Source organism: Cheilinus undulatus, linkage group 5, assembly GCF_018320785.1.
Source record: "Cheilinus undulatus linkage group 5, ASM1832078v1, whole genome shotgun sequence".
NCBI classification, from domain to species: Eukaryota; Metazoa; Chordata; class Actinopteri; order Labriformes; family Labridae; genus Cheilinus; species Cheilinus undulatus.
This window is the reverse complement of record NC_054869.1, coordinates 45,093,561-45,110,622: the sequence shown is the minus strand read 5'-3', so window position 1 is coordinate 45,110,622 and position 17,062 is coordinate 45,093,561. Positions and strand designations below refer to the sequence as shown.

Genomic DNA, 17,062 nt, shown 5'->3' with positions numbered 1-17,062 from the left:
ACTATTTGACACTTTTCAGCAGCAGAGAGATCCTTGTCTTTCCCATATTGCTGAAACCTGTGACCTGCTTAATAATGTGGAACATGTTGAAAAGTGCATTTTGAAGTTTTTATTTTGAAAAAAATGATAGTTAAGTTATCATTATAAAGTTTGTTCAAAAACATTTGAATTATACTCTAACTGTTGATGACTTGAAAAATATTATGACTGTCATTTGCATTGATATTTAGAAAATCAGAGGAAAACGTCGTTTGCATAATAATGTGGAACGCAGTGTAACGAGCAATGCTCTTCCCATGTCATCTTAGGAAGCAGAAGTTCCCCTGTACGCAAGTGCAATAAGAGAGAAACTCACAGGTAAACCATGTTTCATTAGTCTTCTTTACAATGTTAATGTACTCCTATATGGTTCTCCAGCTTACATGCATGCTTTTATGAACACATTTTTGCAGAGTTGTATGTTCTTTGGATGACAAGGACACCGATGAGGAGATGAATCAGTGGAGGAGGAGATGCAGATCTGACAGGAGATCAGAGAAGATGCAGTCTGATTGTGCCAAAATGAAAGAGCGGCTCTCTACACTCCAGCAAGTGAGAACAGAGCTGCTTTTACACATGCAAGCTTTAAAATTTCCAAAAATGTTCAAGAACACTGTCTCTGAAATCTTCCTGAGCTGGTCACTCATGCATCCCATAGCTGCAGGCCATCTTTGTTTAGGGAGGTAGAAGCCTGTGAGTCATGGATGAAGCAAGACAGTCTGAAGCTGTGGTTAGAATTTTTTCCTCTATATCACTGCTCTTTTTTGACACACAATAGCAACACGAAGAATGAAGAAGAGCATATTGGTGACCAGAAAACCTAATGAAGCTCTTTTGTTATGTTTACATGCCATGGTTGTGTACTCTTTTTCTCATGTTATGTGAAGAACCAAGTATAAATTTTCCCTTTTGGTTCCTGCATGCTGTTTACTCTGATAACAACAGAGGAAAATTATCAGGGCTTTCACAGCAATTTTTGTAGGAAAAAGCTACAAAAATGCTTAATTACAGGAAGAAATAATCACATTTCTTAACAAGCTACACCATGGAAATCAACAGTAAAGCCTTTATTTTAGCATGCAAAGTATAACCAGGTGGCACGTCTAAAGTACTCAGTTACAAACCAATATTGCCAAAGAGATTTTTGATGTTAATTTGAGATATTCTCACCAACATAAGACATGGAAAAAAAGATTTTTAACCATGAAAATATTTTGTTATATTTTCTTATTTTGAAGTGTTTTAGCATAGCTTATTTCAAATCAACTTTCCACAGGGAAGTCATAATGCAGACTGGCAAAGCACACAGGCTGCCCAGCTCAGGTCCACAAAGGTCCAGCAGAGGGGGCCAATCCCAGTAAAAGAAACACAAGATTACATCATAAACAGTATTTAAACTATTAAAATAATGAAATTAAGGCAAATGATGGCGAGTAGTTCCACATGAAATCAGTGACCAGATCTGCTTTTTTACACCCCAAAAATATCTCCAGACTCAGACCATCTCTTTCAGACTCAGCAGGCAAAACCCTCACCCAAGGATTCATCGCCTCCCATCTGGACTACTGCAACAGAGCAACAGAGTCCTATCTCTCAGAGTCCTATCCCTCAGAGGTGCTCTTTCTTTGGACATGTAAAAACAACTCCCCAAGCTACACTTCAGTTTACAATCTCTCCTCAATCTGCACCCTGTTATCTGTCTTTATTCTTTATTTGTCTTTTTGTGAAGCGTCCTTGGGTCACATGAAAAACACTATAAATCAAAGCTATCACAGCTATTCTCATTGTCAAGAGATGGTAAGTGAAGGCACTGATGGTTGCACCAGTTTCATTTATACTATCGATGGTGGCGCACACTGGTGGGGAGGACCTCTCCTGGTTACCTAACATCAAACTGACTGTAAGAGCACAACAAATACTTTTCTTCCTGAGAGTGCTCAGGAGGAGCAACATGGAGATGAAGCTGCTGGTAGCATCCTATCAGGCAGTAATAGAAAGCATTCTCACATACGGCATCTTTATGTGGTTTGAGCGCTGTACCGCTGCAGACAAAAAGGCTCTGATAGAGTTATTAGGTCTGCAGAAAAGATCTGTCCACTGCCCCCACTTCATGCTATATCAGCAGAGCAAAAAATATCAAAAAAGACCCATCACACCCTGGTTATCAACTCTGAATTTTTGAATTTTCAGAAGTCTAAATAATCATATAACCAGGTATTGTTTACTGCTTTAATTCTGCTTTTTACTAAGCATTTTAATATACTTCTTTGCAATACAAAAAAAACCTTTACCTTACTTTAATACTACATTTATGTACTTTGATATTTTTCTATTTATTTCTGGATGTCATGTGTCTGTTTTTTATGGTTTAATGTTTGAATGAAATGCACCACTGGACTGGCGCTGCTAAATTTGTTTTATTTTTATACAATTACAATAAACAGTTTCTGATGTCTGGTCATTTGCTCACCTGCACTTACATTTTAAAAAGAAGCTGACAGGAAATATTTTGGTTGCATTCACACATGCAGCAGAATTTCATGAAGTTTTCAGGAGGTTTATGCAAATCTGAAAACATTATCAGACTCAGTGTTATTATTTGAGAAGCATATTTAATTTTAAGTTCTCACTCGTACATGTGTTTATCGCCGACCTGGTTTGTGTGTCCTCTTTAGAAATGTCAGAATGAGGAGGAGAAACTGCAGCTCAAGAAGACTCAGTTAAAGGATGTTGAATTATCCCTCTCTGAACTTCAACAAAGGAGGAAGGTAAAGACTAAAATATATAGCGGCCTATCAAAAGAACTGTCCTAAAAATTCATAACAGTAATATCACTTTATGGCATATGTCCCAGCATACCTTGCAGGAGTTAGAGCAAGTGACAACAGAGACAGCAAAGATGGAGAGGGAGAAGAGGAGGCTGGAAATTGTTCTGAGAGACTATAGAGCACAGAAGGACTCTATAAGGTATTGAATCAAACTGATACAGACTTTATTTTACCAAAACAAGTCTGTATTAGTGATACAACAATAAATGTGTTGTAGTTACAAGCTGCAGGACTTGATGAGGCAGAAGAAAGCCAGTGCTGTTGAGGTGAGCGACGTTTAGGACAATGCTTTGCTGCCATTTCATTTTAATGCTCTTTTTCTATGAGCATATTAAAACTTTCTGTGTTGTTTCTCTGTTCATTTAACAGTCTCGTGTGGTTATGTCAGTGCTGGAGAGGGAGGAGATGGACAGACAGCTGGACATGGCCAAAACAGAACTATTTGCTGAACAAAGACGTTCAAGAGAGAAGCTGGAGTCCATGCAAGAGGTACTTTGTTTCAGTCGATTACAGTGCCTATAAAAAGTATTCACCCTCTTGGATGTTTTACCCTTCTATTGGTTTTATGAATAAATAATGCTCAATATAATTTTGCTTCTTTGACACATTTTTACAAGAAAAAACTCTATAATTTCAAAGTGAAAAGAGATTTCTATAAAGTAAAGTCTATTAAATAAAAATATGTAATGTAAAATAAGTGACTGCATAAATATTCACCCTCTTGAAGTCAGTATTTAGTAGATGCACCTTTGGCTGCAATCACAGCACTGAGTCTGTGTGGATAGGTCTCATCAGACTTGCGCATCTGGACTCTGCAATTTTACTCCATACTTCTTTGCAAAACTGCTCAAGCTCTGTCAGGCTGCACCGTGATCAGGTGTGAACAGCCCTTTTCAGGTCCAGCCACAAATTCTCTATTGGATTTAGGCCTGGGCTTTGACTTGATCACTCCAGATCATTCACCTTGTTGTCTTTAAACCATTTCTGTGTAGCTTTCGTTGTATGCTTCAGGTCATTGTCTTGCTGGAAAATAAATCTTCTTCGAAGCTCTAGTTCTGTTGCAGACTGAAAAGGATTGTCCTCCAGGATTTTCCTATATTTTACCCTCTACCTTTACAAGACTTCCAGGGCCGGCTGCTTAGAGGCATCCCCATATCATGATGCTGCCATCACCATGCTTAACAGTGGGGATGGTGTTATTGTGGTGATGTGCAGTGGTTGGTGTCCAGCAAACATAGTGTCTTGTCTGATGGCAAAAAAGCACTTTTTGGTCTTACTCGACAAAAAACTTTATTCCACTTGACCATGAAGTCTCCCACATGCCATTTGGTGAACTCTAGTCCAGATTTAATCTGAGTTTTCTTTAACAGTGGCTTCCTCTTTGCCACTCTCCTATAAAGCTTTGACTGGTGAAGAACCTAGGCAACAGTTGTTGTATGCAGAGTCTCTTCCATCTCAGCTGCTCAAGCTTGTAACTCTTTCAGAGTAGGCATAGGTGTCTTGGTTGCCTCTCTCTCTAATCTCCTTCTTGCACAGCCATTTAGTTTTAAGGACTCCTGATCTAGGCAGTTTAACACATGTGCTATAAACCTTTTATCTCTTGATGATGGATTTAATTGAACTCCTGGGGATGTTCAAAGCCTTGGTATTTTTTGTATCCATTTCCTGACTTACACTTTTCAATAACCTTTTTTTCTGAGTTGCTTGGAGTGTTCTTTTGTTTTCATGATGTAATGGTAGCCAGAAATACTGATTAATCAGTGACTGGACCTTCCAGACACAGATGTCTTTATACTGAAAACACTTGAGACACATTCACTATACTCAGGTGATCCTCATTTCACTAACTGTGAGACTATTAGCACCAAATGGCTGGACCTCTGTTGAAATAGTTCAGTCACTTTAAGGGGGTGAATATTTATGTAATCACTTATTATACATTATATATTTAGTCTAGTTGACATTACTTTGAAGAAATATTTTTTCACTTTAACATTAAAGAGGTTTTATCACAAAAAACCCCACTTATGTCAAAAAGTCAAATGATATTGGCCGTGATAAAAAAAAAAAAAAAAAAAAAAAAAAAAAAGAGGGTAAAACATCCTTGGGGGTGACTACAGTTTATAGGTACTGTAGTTGTGCAGCTTCATCTTGACTTACCTCTTGTTTTGGAAGAGCTCATGCACTGGTTTTCCTCTTAATTTCTGTTATTTTCTTAAGACCTCTCCATATTTTTCTCATTATCTTGGGAAAACAAAGCTTTCTTTTCCTCCAGGGGTTAATTTTCTGTGATCTAGAAAACAAAACATAGTCTGATCCCTTTGAAAGTACAATCCATGACATGCTATGCTGTGTTTGTTCACGCTAATAAGGAAAGTTAAGACGGTTTCTAATTGTGTTTTCTGCTTTGGTAACTCTAGGGATACAAGAAAATAACTGAAAATTACCTCTTATCGCAAGAAAACTGTTCATGAATGTGTGTCCTTGATGCAGTTACAAGCAGATTATTTTTTTTTTTGGTGTCTTTGAGGAAGGAAATAACAGCCAAACATTTCAATATGAGCATTAAAATCAAATTAAAAGTTAATTCATCATGTTTTAAAAAGTCTGCTTGCTAATAAAAAGTGAAATTATGGTGGTTTTCCAAAAGTCTAAGAAAATGAGAGCTTATCTCCCTGAGGTAAAGCAATGTTAACATACATTTTGTTAATGTTGATATGTCACTGTTTATTTCAAGTTTTCTTCAAAGATATTGTCTAACCAGCAGGACACTAGTTTTTGTATGCAAAGACAGTATTTCTTTATCTGTGTTGACACCTCTCCCCTCTTCGTAATGTCTAATGATGGAGCAGAAGCTGGAGGAGACTCGTGAGGAGCTGCAGAGAGCCACAGAGGCAGAGAGATTATTGAGGACCAGGTGTGCTTGTCTGGAGGAGGAACAGAGGCAGAAAAAGGATCAGACAGAGGTGGCTACCAAAAATATTATTTACATTTAAAGAAGCACAAAAAAATGCTCACCATCCACTTTCCTTCTATTCTTTTGGTTTATTTCTTCACTGCAGGGTGAGCTTGGTGAATGTAGAATCAGAGTGGGAACTCTGGAGAAGATGTTGGCTCAAAGGGAACTGCAGCTGCTGGATTTAAAGGAGCAGCATGGGGCCTTAAAAGAAGAAAGAAATGGGCTGAAGGGGGAGCTACAGTACTTAGAAAGCAGACACAGTGATGAACTGAAGGAGGCCAAAGAGCAGGTCCAAAGAATGTCGGTAAGAGCTGAGGTCATCTGGGACTTTATACGCTCTTCCAAGCTGATGAGTCATGCTTAACCTGATGTCAAATGATTATAAAATTTGATTCACTATATGCTTTTTATTTACCAGTCTCATTCATCGCTATGTGAATGACTGCACTATAGGTAGACCATAGTAATGATCAGAAAGAAGGTACTTATGAGAGACATCAGAACTCTTTATAGGCTTTTAAAATAGAAACATATGGAAACGTAAAGATTGAATATCAGCTGATGTATGATAAAGATGTAGTTTGGAACCTCTTCATGTAGTTTGAACCTCTTCATGTGTGTGTGTGCATTTCTGTATCTCTCTTGAGGAAGACCAGCCCAGAAGGAGAGACCAAGGACAGATTGCCCATTAATTAATTACTGTCAGATGGTGTTGATCTTTTGGATGGATAAGATAATATAAATTTTGACCACAGGAAATGCGTTTTCCTCCAAGTTACAAAGCTACAGTGGATGGTTATGTAATGGAGTCAAACTGTGATTAACCTGCATACAATTTTTAAATCAGCCTACTTTTTTCTATGATTGATGGATCCAAATTAATAAAAAATGTATACAAAACTTAACGTTTATTGGTGAGTAAAAAGGTAAGAAGTTAATCTCTCTAGGAGATTAAACTAAATAAGGAAGTACAGATTTGGCTGTGGCTTATATGAAGTTTGTGTTCATAGTCTTTGTCATTTTTTTGTAATTTTTGTTTCGTCCTCAGGTCAGTAAGCAGAAAGAAGCAGAGTGGGCGAACACTTTGAAAGAGCAAGCTGCCTCTCTAACACGACATATTGAGTCTTTGAAAACTACAATTAAGGTCAGTTTCTTCCTATATAATACGCACTGTAAAGCAGTGTTTCCCAAACATTTCTCCTTGGAGCCCCCCTCAATGTACTTGAGAGAAGCAGAGCCCCACCAAGACTCACATGGGAAAATAGTAACACACTGCTGTCAAAAATCAACATCGACTTAATTATCTCATTGATAAAACCCTAAAAAAAGACCAATGAACTTTTTTTTCTGACCGAAGGGACCTTTATTTAAACTACTAAATAACTGCTTTATCTTGGTTTTAGACAATACATGCAGATCTAATTTTGGCAGCTTCAGAGCAGACAGAGTCCGCCTCTGCCCTAGATTTTAGCCAAGGGATCCCAGACTGATTCTGTTATCCTCTCCTTTCCCCCTCTCCAGTACTGAATAGACCAACATCAAAACAACAAGACTGATTTTTGAAGTTGAGTAGGGCAAAGGTTAGTGCTCTAAAGCCTCTAAAGATATGTGCCTACAAAAAATTCTGTGGCAAAAGTAGGACTGAACAATTTTGGAAGATTATCTAATTGTGATTTTTTTTTACCCAATATTGCAATTGCGATTTGTTATGCAATTATTCCTTATCTTTCTTTTATTCATAAACAAGAGCTGAACAATTCTTAAAATTGTCTCATCCTGATTGTTTTGAATTGCATTGCATATTGGATATGAATTGTTGCATTAAATGTTTTTTGTCATTCTTATATCTAATGAGAAAAAAGTACAAAAATGAAGAAGGAAGGATTTTAAGTAAACTATTTAAAAAAAATGGCACCTCACTAATTGCATGATATGTCATATATAAAATCTCTGCTGCAAAAAATAGTGTAAAACTGCCTGCATTTCTTAGTTAACAGTGTTTACTTCTTAATGACCATCTTCTATCAAGAAATAGAAGCCTGTTGCTGGCCAGTAAGAATCAAGTATTTCATACAGCCTTGTAATAATCACAATTTAGTTTTGTGTGCGTAAACCAAGTACTGCCAATAATGCATGCACTTTATACGATAAATACATTTAGGTATGTAGGATAATAGTTCAATAAATGATGCTCTCACTGACAGCTAAAAGAAGAGGAGGTGAGGAAGCTGATAGATTCTCTGGAGCAACAGAGGGAGGAGGCAAAGAAGCAGGAAGAGGAGCTGCGTGTGGAAGCCTCACAAAAGGTACTCAGGAAGTCCACCCCCTGAAATATACCATATTGCTCTACAGGGCTGGCTGATAGGTGCAGTGTTCTCCCTTTCAGGAGCATCAGGCACTAGAAGAGGCAAGGAGGAAATGGGAGGTAGAAAAGGTGGAAGCTGTGCAAGAGCAATGTGGCATCCTGGAAGAGAAGAACAGAAAGAAACTGGAGAGCATGAGGAGTGAGATGCAGCGAGAGAGGAGTAAAACATCTGCTCTTCAACAGAAAGTTCTGGAGCTAAAAACGGTAAGGTGTCTCACAACTACAACATGTCAGATTACATTGACAAGTTTTTCTGTCTTTGCTGGGTTTATATTGATTAAAGAATTGTAAACTTCATTGTGTTACAACCAGTAGTATTCACACCAGTTTCAGCTAATTTCTTGTTTTCAATTATCAAAAAGTCCAAAAAATCTCTTGCACATACGTGAGCTGTGATTTGGCACTGAAATTGCCAAATTGATTTGTGCAGATTAGACAGTGTGTAGGAGTTTGGTTACAGATTTTGATGGATTTATTCTGCAGAAGTACAGATTGTGAAAAATAAGGGCTGATGCGAACCTTAAAATAACTATTTAGCCAATACTTTCAATTTTTTCATCACCTCTTTTGGTTCAAGACTCAGACTGTGCCAAAATTTTCTCTTAAAAACAGAATTGTTTGTCTGCCAGGAGACTTCTCCCCAGTAAAAAGAATAATTTAATTCAGCAGTTAGGTGTACTTGATACAAGCATTTATTTGATTGCTGATATCTGTTCATGCAACATTATTTGCTAATGGCTGATGTTTTTTAACAGAGCAAATATAAACCTATAGGAATACTAAACCAATGCATGCATGTATCCCTAATTCACCTAAGCACCCGTCTTATGGAATATATTCGTAATCTTTAAGTATTGTGCTTTCAATACTATTTATCATTAATTACAGAGATGGAATTGTTTGTATGTATGTGGTATTGAAAATTCCTTGAGAATCGAACATGGTGAAACTTTTTAATATGATACACAAAAATTTATTTTTATTAGTTACTCTGTAATAAATTAGGGATTAACTCCTACTTTACCATTAGTTACCATGAAGATAGTAAGTAACTTCTCATCATTAGTAGTTAACAACTGTTGGATAGTGTACTCAAAAGTTTGCACAGTTATTAGGGAATCAATGAGGGTCTAGCTGCTGATTAATCAGGAGTTAGTGGGTAAATCCTCACCAGATTTCATTAAGTAATGATTGCTTTCAGTGTTTTCATCATGTTGGTTGGTTACTCAATACTCTAATTACTACTAATTATTATTAATCCAATCACTATTTAATGAGTACCTGTCAGAGGTTGAAAAAGGAAACTACTATTGTACTCAAGTAAAAGTACAGTTACTCTGGTTAAAATTTACTTAAGTAAAAGAAAAAATACTGGTCTATAAATCCACTCAAGTACAAATAAAAAGTATTCAATTTGAATTTTACTGTAAGTACCAAGTAGCTTCTGAGAATTGTACAGTGAAAATATTATCTTTCCTTATTTGCAAGAACAATAAGAGAACAAATCTCTTCCAGGTTCTTTAGGTGAAGTCACACCTCTATAATAAACTGAAACACACAGTACACAATTAAAATAAACAAGAGGAACCTGAAGTTTGCGAGGCAGAGAGTCATATAATTTATATCACAAATGCAGTATGGACAGTGAGCGTTTGATATGAAGTAGCAATGCAAGGCAATAGTTGACGTTTGTGTAAGTGTTTGAATGAATTTCTTATTTGTATGACAGAGGGTGCAGGAGTTGGAGAGTGAGAGCAGTGCACAGCAGAGAGAGCAGGAGTCTCTGCTGGCTGTAATTTGTAAATCACTGAAGGAGGAGCACCAGGCTGAGCTGCAGAAGATACAGGAGCAGATGGCAGAGGTACAAGAAGACAACAGAAGTAATCATTTTCAGGCACATAAAGAGGTTTGATGTTGCAGAAAAGCTGACACGGTTTAGTCTGTGGTCACAGGAGAGTCGGAGGGCAGCGCAGCGGCTAGAGCAGGCTGTGCAGCTGGCAGAGAAAGAGTCTGACAGGCTGCGGCTGATGCTTAAAGACAAGGAGAGCAGCCATCATGAAATCACAGCTGAGCTGGATAAGCAGCTGAGGCAGTGTGCCCAGGAGCTCACAGTGGAGTGCCAACATCTCCTCTTGTTGGTGGAGCAGAGTGGAGCCAAACAAAGTTCTGTGGAAATCACTCTCAGGTTTGATTTCCTGCTCCAGTTTAAGTAAAATCCAGTGTATAAGATGCACTTAAATACCTGTTATTTCATCTAAAATGTAGGCTACATCCTATTTACTGTTGCAACCAATATATCAGTATAAAGTGCAAAGACATGTGCTGTATAAAGTACAAGTGCAGCTGCATCAAGCACAAAAGCTGAGGCTATTAAAAATGTGTTCACATTTACTCTGTATTGCCCACATGTTAGGATAGCAGTGCAGACCATGCTTGTGGGGATAGTCGCCTTTTTTAAACATCCCATCTCCCATATGAGGCCACAAACCTGCTCTAGAAGAAAAAAGAGGTTCACTGTTAAGTAAATTAATCTTATGAAGTGCTGTTCTGAATGAAAAGACTCCACAGTGAAAGATAACAAGTGATTAGAGGAAGTTGTGAGTGTACTTTCCAACTATCACCATAGACTGAGAGCTCCTTTTTCTGTTATAGCTAGCAGGAATGCAAACTTAACAAGGCAATAAAAGATGATGCTAAGAGAGCTACACAGCTGCACTGAAACTCCATGTTGTGAACGTTGCTTCAGGGATATTTCAGGATTTTTGGAGTTTGGTCGTATGCAGACAAAACGTTGCCATCTACAGCCATTATGCCACAGATCTCTCTGAGCTCTTTATAACCACAGGAGCAACTTTCACAGAAATCACAGGAGGCTAATGCCACCACTGTAGCCAAGTACCTCATATGACCCAACTTCAAAAATTCTGAAATATCCCTTTAACCTGATGGAGACCCCCCCCAAAACAGACTGCATCTTATGTACTGGTGTAACTTCTACACTGGATATTACAGTATCTGATTTAACAGAAACAAAAACATTAAACAAAACATGTTGTGTTTGATTTTTTGACTCTGATTTCCCTTTCTGTTCAGTTTGACAGTAACTGAGGCTCTTACAAACCTGAGAATGCTGAGGAAGCCATTGAAGCAGACGATTAGCCACCTACACCAGGAGCTTCATAAACAGAAAGAAGCCACTGAGCAGCTGAGAAAAGCCAAGGTATTATTATTTAGACCTAGTTCTCCACTGATCTAGCCTCAGGACCCACCACTTCTTCAATAAGAAATCACAATCTAAATTTTCAGAAAATTTTCAACCACTCAAATTTATTAAACTGAAAATTTTGCAGTTACGACTCTATATGGAAAAAAAACACGCATGAACAAAACCAGGATAAAACAAACATTTTTCACAAGTACACAATTAAAGAACCCTTGTATGCACACTTTTTATTTTACTCTGTTTCCTGTGATTACATGTCATTTTTTGGCATCCTTTTAGGATTAATTTTTTGCCTTTTTGCCTTTATTGGAGAGATAGGACAGTGGATAGGGCCAGACAGAGGGATAAGAGAGTGAGGAATAATGTGTAGTTGAAGAGCCACAGGCTGGACTTGAACCTTGACTGCCTGCATACCTAAGGCACAACACAATCAACTGGCCATCTGCGCTCAAATTTTTGGCTGTTTTTAAGAGATTTTGAGAAATTATAGCACATTTTTACGGGAAAACCAGCTTTGATAACATGATAAATAAATTGAGAAATTGTGAAAACAGCTAAATTACAATAAAAAATTTCACAGCCAAATGGAGAAAAGCAAAATATTTTTGTCTGCTTCGGGGTTCTGTATATTGTAGAATTTACCACTTTTTTTCCAGCACATATTAAAAACATTTTTGTGACCCACCAGTTGAGAACTACTGATTTACACTGTCAATACTGCAGTGAGCCTTGCAAATACAGCAAATGAAATAAACACATAAATAAAAATCAAAGTTTTACTATTTCAGGAGAGAGAATTGAGTATACAGAGACAACAGCTGAGGATGGAGCGAGACCAGGCCATGGATTCACTAAAGGAGCGTCTCATTCAGGTCTGAACTTACTAACTTGGTATTTATGGCTCATGTCAGCACAGACACAGAAAACAAACCATGTCATGTTTCTGCAGGAGCACATTGAGGAGTTAAGCAGTCTGAACCTGGCTCACATGCATGATGGAGAAGCTGAGGGAGGAGCAGCAGCTTCTTTACGTAAACAGCTGAGAGCCAAAGACCTGGAGCTCCGACAGGTTCAGAGGAGCATGGCTCAGTGGAAGGAGCAGACTGCAGCTCGTCTGGCATGCAGGTTCGAGGAAGAGATGACATCTGAACTGGAAAGGTGAACAAACTAGTTTAAAATGGTGCGACTGGCCACTGAATCCCAAAAGTTCTTAATGCAACAAAATAAATGAAAATAATATTATCTAAATTTTGCCCTCCCACAGGTGCAAGATAAAGTTGTTAAGGGGCAGGTAACTGGTCCATGTAGCTGTGAAAAGTAGACTACATACTAATCAGCTTTCTGTCTTTAAAAGAGCATGATCTTGCATCAACTCATTGCAATATGCATTTCATACCATAGCTTTAAAATTAACTGTATTAACTGTACTTACAAAACTCCTTTATGCAGCCATGTTGATGACACACAATTTAGAAATGCAGGGCTTTTTTGTTTTCCAGGAAAACATCAAGAAATCAAGAGGAGATGCAGAGAAAATCTGGAAGACCTGACAGAGATTTGATGTCTTATACTGAGGTAAACGTTTTACCATTCCTTGTGAGAATTCAAACAGCACTAGCACTTCTTTGTACACAGAGTATTGGGCGGGGGGGGGGGGGGGGGTACATTTATTTCACACCGTATCCCTTTAAATAACATTTAAGCCTAAGAGTTTTTCAGACACATGGCCCAGTTCACTGACAAGTTGGTACAATGTAATTGTTTTCGCCAAGACCTAAGGCTCACCTCAGCTCCACCTTTTTTGCTCTTTCCTTGATTGACTGAAAGTAAATTAGAGATAACACTTCCAATATGGTGACTGCCATCACTGGGCTTCAAATACAGAAACCAGAAGAAACACCAGGGAGACTATGTTTTGATGTAAATGAACCAACATGTTTCTCTATATTTGTGTCTTCTCCCTATCAGGAGGCTCATATTTCAGTCCCCCCTCCCTCTGTCCACGTTGCTGCCCCCCACAGCTCCTCAGACGTGGGGTCGTTAAAGCTCCTCCGTTACCTCCAGAGCAAAGTGAAGCAGCTCCGAGTGGAGAATCAGGTCTACACCTCTACTCCTACGTCTTCAAATACAGTCCCTTTAGATCTGTCAGGATCCTATCTTACAACAGTGAGTACAGTGATTTAACAGCAGGATATGTTTATTAGTGATCTCCTCCTCCTCATTTAACTTGACCCTGTGCAAAATTTTCCAGGGGAAAGGTGTTCAAAACTGGTTAAAATGTGAGTTTTCACTAACTATTTGAAGACAAGTAGAAGTTTATGTTCAGAAAAGATTTCATCAGGAGAGCTGCTTTTGTTTTGCCTAGTAGTAATGAATAGAAAAGCTGGGACAATGCAATATTTGGCATTGCTGTTAAATCACATATGTTATGGTGGTTTATGAAGCGTGAAAAAGCACAGCAGAGCAGAATATCCACATGCACATACATAGCACTGTGCTCCATCACTGGCTCCTCAGTCTCACCTCTACAAAGCTGGCAGAGATGGAGGAATCCTTTTTTCTCTGCTTTATACCTTCATTGTTTTAATCTTACATGCAAAACCATATTACCAGCCAAATATAGATGTTGAACTCATGCAGTGCTCACTGGGGTTTGAGGGCCTGTTTCCTCAGCTGCCTTTTATTTGTGCTTGTTGAAAAAAATGCCCTCAACATAAGCCAGGGGTGTCCAAACTATGGCCCGGGGGCCAGATGCAGCCCGCGGTCTGCAGCAGACTCTAGAAATAACATGAAATATGTCCCACATTTGAACATGAAGCTTGTACCCCCTGTATTGTACTTTTCTTGTAAGGCGACCTTGAGTGCTTTGAAAGGCACCTATAAATAAAATGCATTATTATTATTATTTATTATTATTATTTCAGAGTTTTAGCACAAGGCTTTGCTACCATGCTAATTCTGTAAACAAACATCTTGACAAGAAAATTTACTGACATGTTTGTGATTAAATTAAAACAACACTGTGGTAAACATATTGGCAACCAAAACAACAACAATATCTTGCCAAAAGCAGCAATAATGTTCCAGGACCGGAGCTAGTGCCAGCTAGGGTCTGAAATCTGACTGACATCCCCAGAAACCTGGAAATGATTGTCTATTTGCCAGTTGATTTGCTCTGACCACACTATTGGCTAATTGCTCTTATGCTGCCTTATTCAAACTGCTCCAGCTTGGCTATGCTCTGCCGCTCTCTCAGCAAGCTGCTTTTGCAATCTTCCTCCACCCCAGCTCCTCCTTTACTCTGCTTCTCAGTTAATCAGTGCCATTCAGTTGTCATTGGTGCCTGCTCTGGGGTTTCTGCTGGTTCTCTCCCTGCCATAGGCTTTACTTATAGGAGTAGGAGGAGCAAGATGCTTGATGCTTTCCAAATAGGCTCTTGGGAGGGCAGGGGGATCCCAGAACAGCCACACCACCAAACATAAATAACAGCGATAAGTGCTAAATGATAAATGTTAATAAAGAAATATTTATAGCTACAAATCATGTGTGTTTCTTGACAAAGTGGCCCTGACAGAACTAACAATTTAGGCATACTCAATCTCTAAGCATATCTTAATCTACATTATATAGGTTTTTCAAACTTTCATATACCTCACCTCTTGGATATTAAAGTAGCCCCAACATCCTTACATATTTCTGTATGTGTATGGCTGTGTTATTGCTGTGGCATTAAGCGCTCTCAGTTTAAAACAGCGCTTTGTTCGTCAATATTATTTCTCCCTCACTGACCAATCAAAATCACAAAGGAGCTGGACCTTTGATATGAGCTTTGTCTACAAAAATGGCAAATCGACTCATCCTTTGGGGATCATAATTTTCAGGACCACAGCTTCTGCAGTTGCCCAGATACAATTCTTTTACACTGTTTCATGTTTTTCTAGGGGTTTTCCCTTAAAAAAATTATGTCCTATCTGCTTTTTAAGATAGCCCTGCACTGTTCTAACTGCACACAAGTATCAGGTATCGCGTCATATTGCATCATATACACTGCATCCATTAAAATTGAAGTCTTTGTCCTGGGGATTGCAGGTTCTTCTTGCAAATAGTATGACATGTAGCCCTTTCATTTTAAATGCAGAGGAACATAAGAGTGGCACTTCGTATTGACAAGCCTATGACAGCTGTGAGAAGAATAGTTTCACCTCCATGTTGACAAAAGTCAGAGCACAACACATTTTAAACATGAATATGAATAAAATGAAAGCACCACTATCTCCACTTTGTGAAGCAAGCTAATTAAAGTGAAAGAAAATCAGAAAAATCTCCCTGTCTGACCCTCCTGATATTTGTCATCTCCATCTTTCCTTGTTCCTCACCCATCTTAATGCAAAAGGAAACTAGGAACAGGGGAACAAGGTGAAAATGATGCACTGTGTTGTACTGCTTCCTAAACTTTTTACTACTACAATTGGAATCAATGTTAAGAGTCACATGTAGAACATGGTGTTATAGACACTACTATGGAAAGCAAAAGTCAGCTTTGTGTCTTAGGAATAAGTGTCAGTGACAATCACTCTGAAACCAAGGCTGTAGGCATTTCAAAAAGGGCTAACTGTGATCACAGGCCCTGACTGATAAACTTTAACTCTACTATTAATTAATTTAACTCTAACTGTCCAAAGAGAGTCTTTACTATATACCTGCTCCTTTATTCATTTTCATTTAAACATCACTCTCATGCTCGTCTTCATATTTTAACTGTCATCACTCCTTTTCAGATCACTCAAGATATATCTGGGATTCAGAGCCTCTCATCGATCAGGACAGCCTCCAGTTAAGGACTTGAAACCTCATACTGTGCTTATGGCACTCACCAGTGATATGTTCACTAAATCTGAGTCAAAAGCATGTCAAGCAGTTTTTTTTTGCAGTCATAGAAATAAATGATTGACTGTGCTATAGATAGCAGGTCATGGTGACAAATGACACAGCTGATGACTTTTTCATTGAGTTCACATTCCTCTCAGATTTTATGGCTCGAGGTCACAATGAGCGGATTAAGTGACTTTAACTGATGATCATGTGAGTTATGTCACAAAACCTCATAAAGCTGGGAGCTCTGTGGGAACCCCTTGTATAATCATTACTGTAACTAACTGTTGAGTTTTACAGTCTTGAAGTCCTACTTATTTCAGGGACACTAACTTTACTGTTCAGTAAATAAAGTTTACTGAGTGCTGATTTGGATGAAGAGAGGTATTTCAGTGAAAGTATTATGTGAATGGAATATAATCAGGATTATATTCAAGCAAGATTGGCTCCTAAAGTCCAGTTTGTCTGACTGGACTGAATCCCCTGTACTTACGCTTAGGCATTGGTGCATCTTTTTGGAGCCAGAAAGAATTATTGCTCATGCATGCATACAAGCAAGGATATGTAATATGGACATCATGTATTTTGATTCAGCTGTTTCTCTCTACAATCATTGTTATCAGTCAAGGCAAAGGGTTGACACTGGCCCAAAGCAGTGGTCACATATTTAGTCAAAATTTGGGCTATTATTAATGTAATTCAGAAAAGTCAGTGCCTCAGAACTGTGCTTTATTTTGGTTTGAGTGAATTTTTTACTTGCAGCCGGTCTTTAAAAG

At 38.3% G+C, this 17,062-nt stretch overlaps 1 protein-coding gene across 1 annotated transcript; it reads left to right on the top strand.

Annotated features, from left to right (window-relative positions):
* The first annotated feature begins 472 nt into the window (after positions 1-472).
* si:ch211-102c2.8 (trichohyalin) lies at positions 473-16,353 on the top strand. Its single transcript, XM_041787439.1, has 19 exons — positions 473-591; positions 2,715-2,807; positions 2,894-3,006; positions 3,085-3,133; positions 3,237-3,356; positions 5,720-5,833; positions 5,930-6,130; positions 6,875-6,970; positions 8,031-8,132; positions 8,213-8,395; positions 9,921-10,052; positions 10,144-10,376; positions 11,285-11,411; positions 12,203-12,286; positions 12,364-12,572; positions 12,679-12,705; positions 12,914-12,989; positions 13,383-13,580; positions 16,193-16,353. Exons 1-19 carry the CDS (start codon positions 493-495, stop codon positions 16,250-16,252), a joined length of 2,316 nt encoding a protein of 771 aa, XP_041643373.1. The 5' UTR covers positions 473-492; the 3' UTR covers positions 16,253-16,353.
* The last annotated feature ends 709 nt before the right edge of the window (positions 16,354-17,062 follow it).

Bases quoted from the DNA above. Each gene is read 5' to 3' on its own strand.
- si:ch211-102c2.8 (XM_041787439.1), top strand. From the start codon at position 493: ATGAATCAGTGGAGGAGGAGATGCAGATCTGACAGGAGATCAGAGAAG. The intron at 3,007-3,084 runs GTATTGAATCAA...AATGTGTTGTAG, and splicing joins GCACAGAAGGACTCTATAAG to TTACAAGCTGCAGGACTTGA. The intron at 12,990-13,382 runs GTAAACGTTTTA...TCTCCCTATCAG, and splicing joins ATTTGATGTCTTATACTGAG to GAGGCTCATATTTCAGTCCC.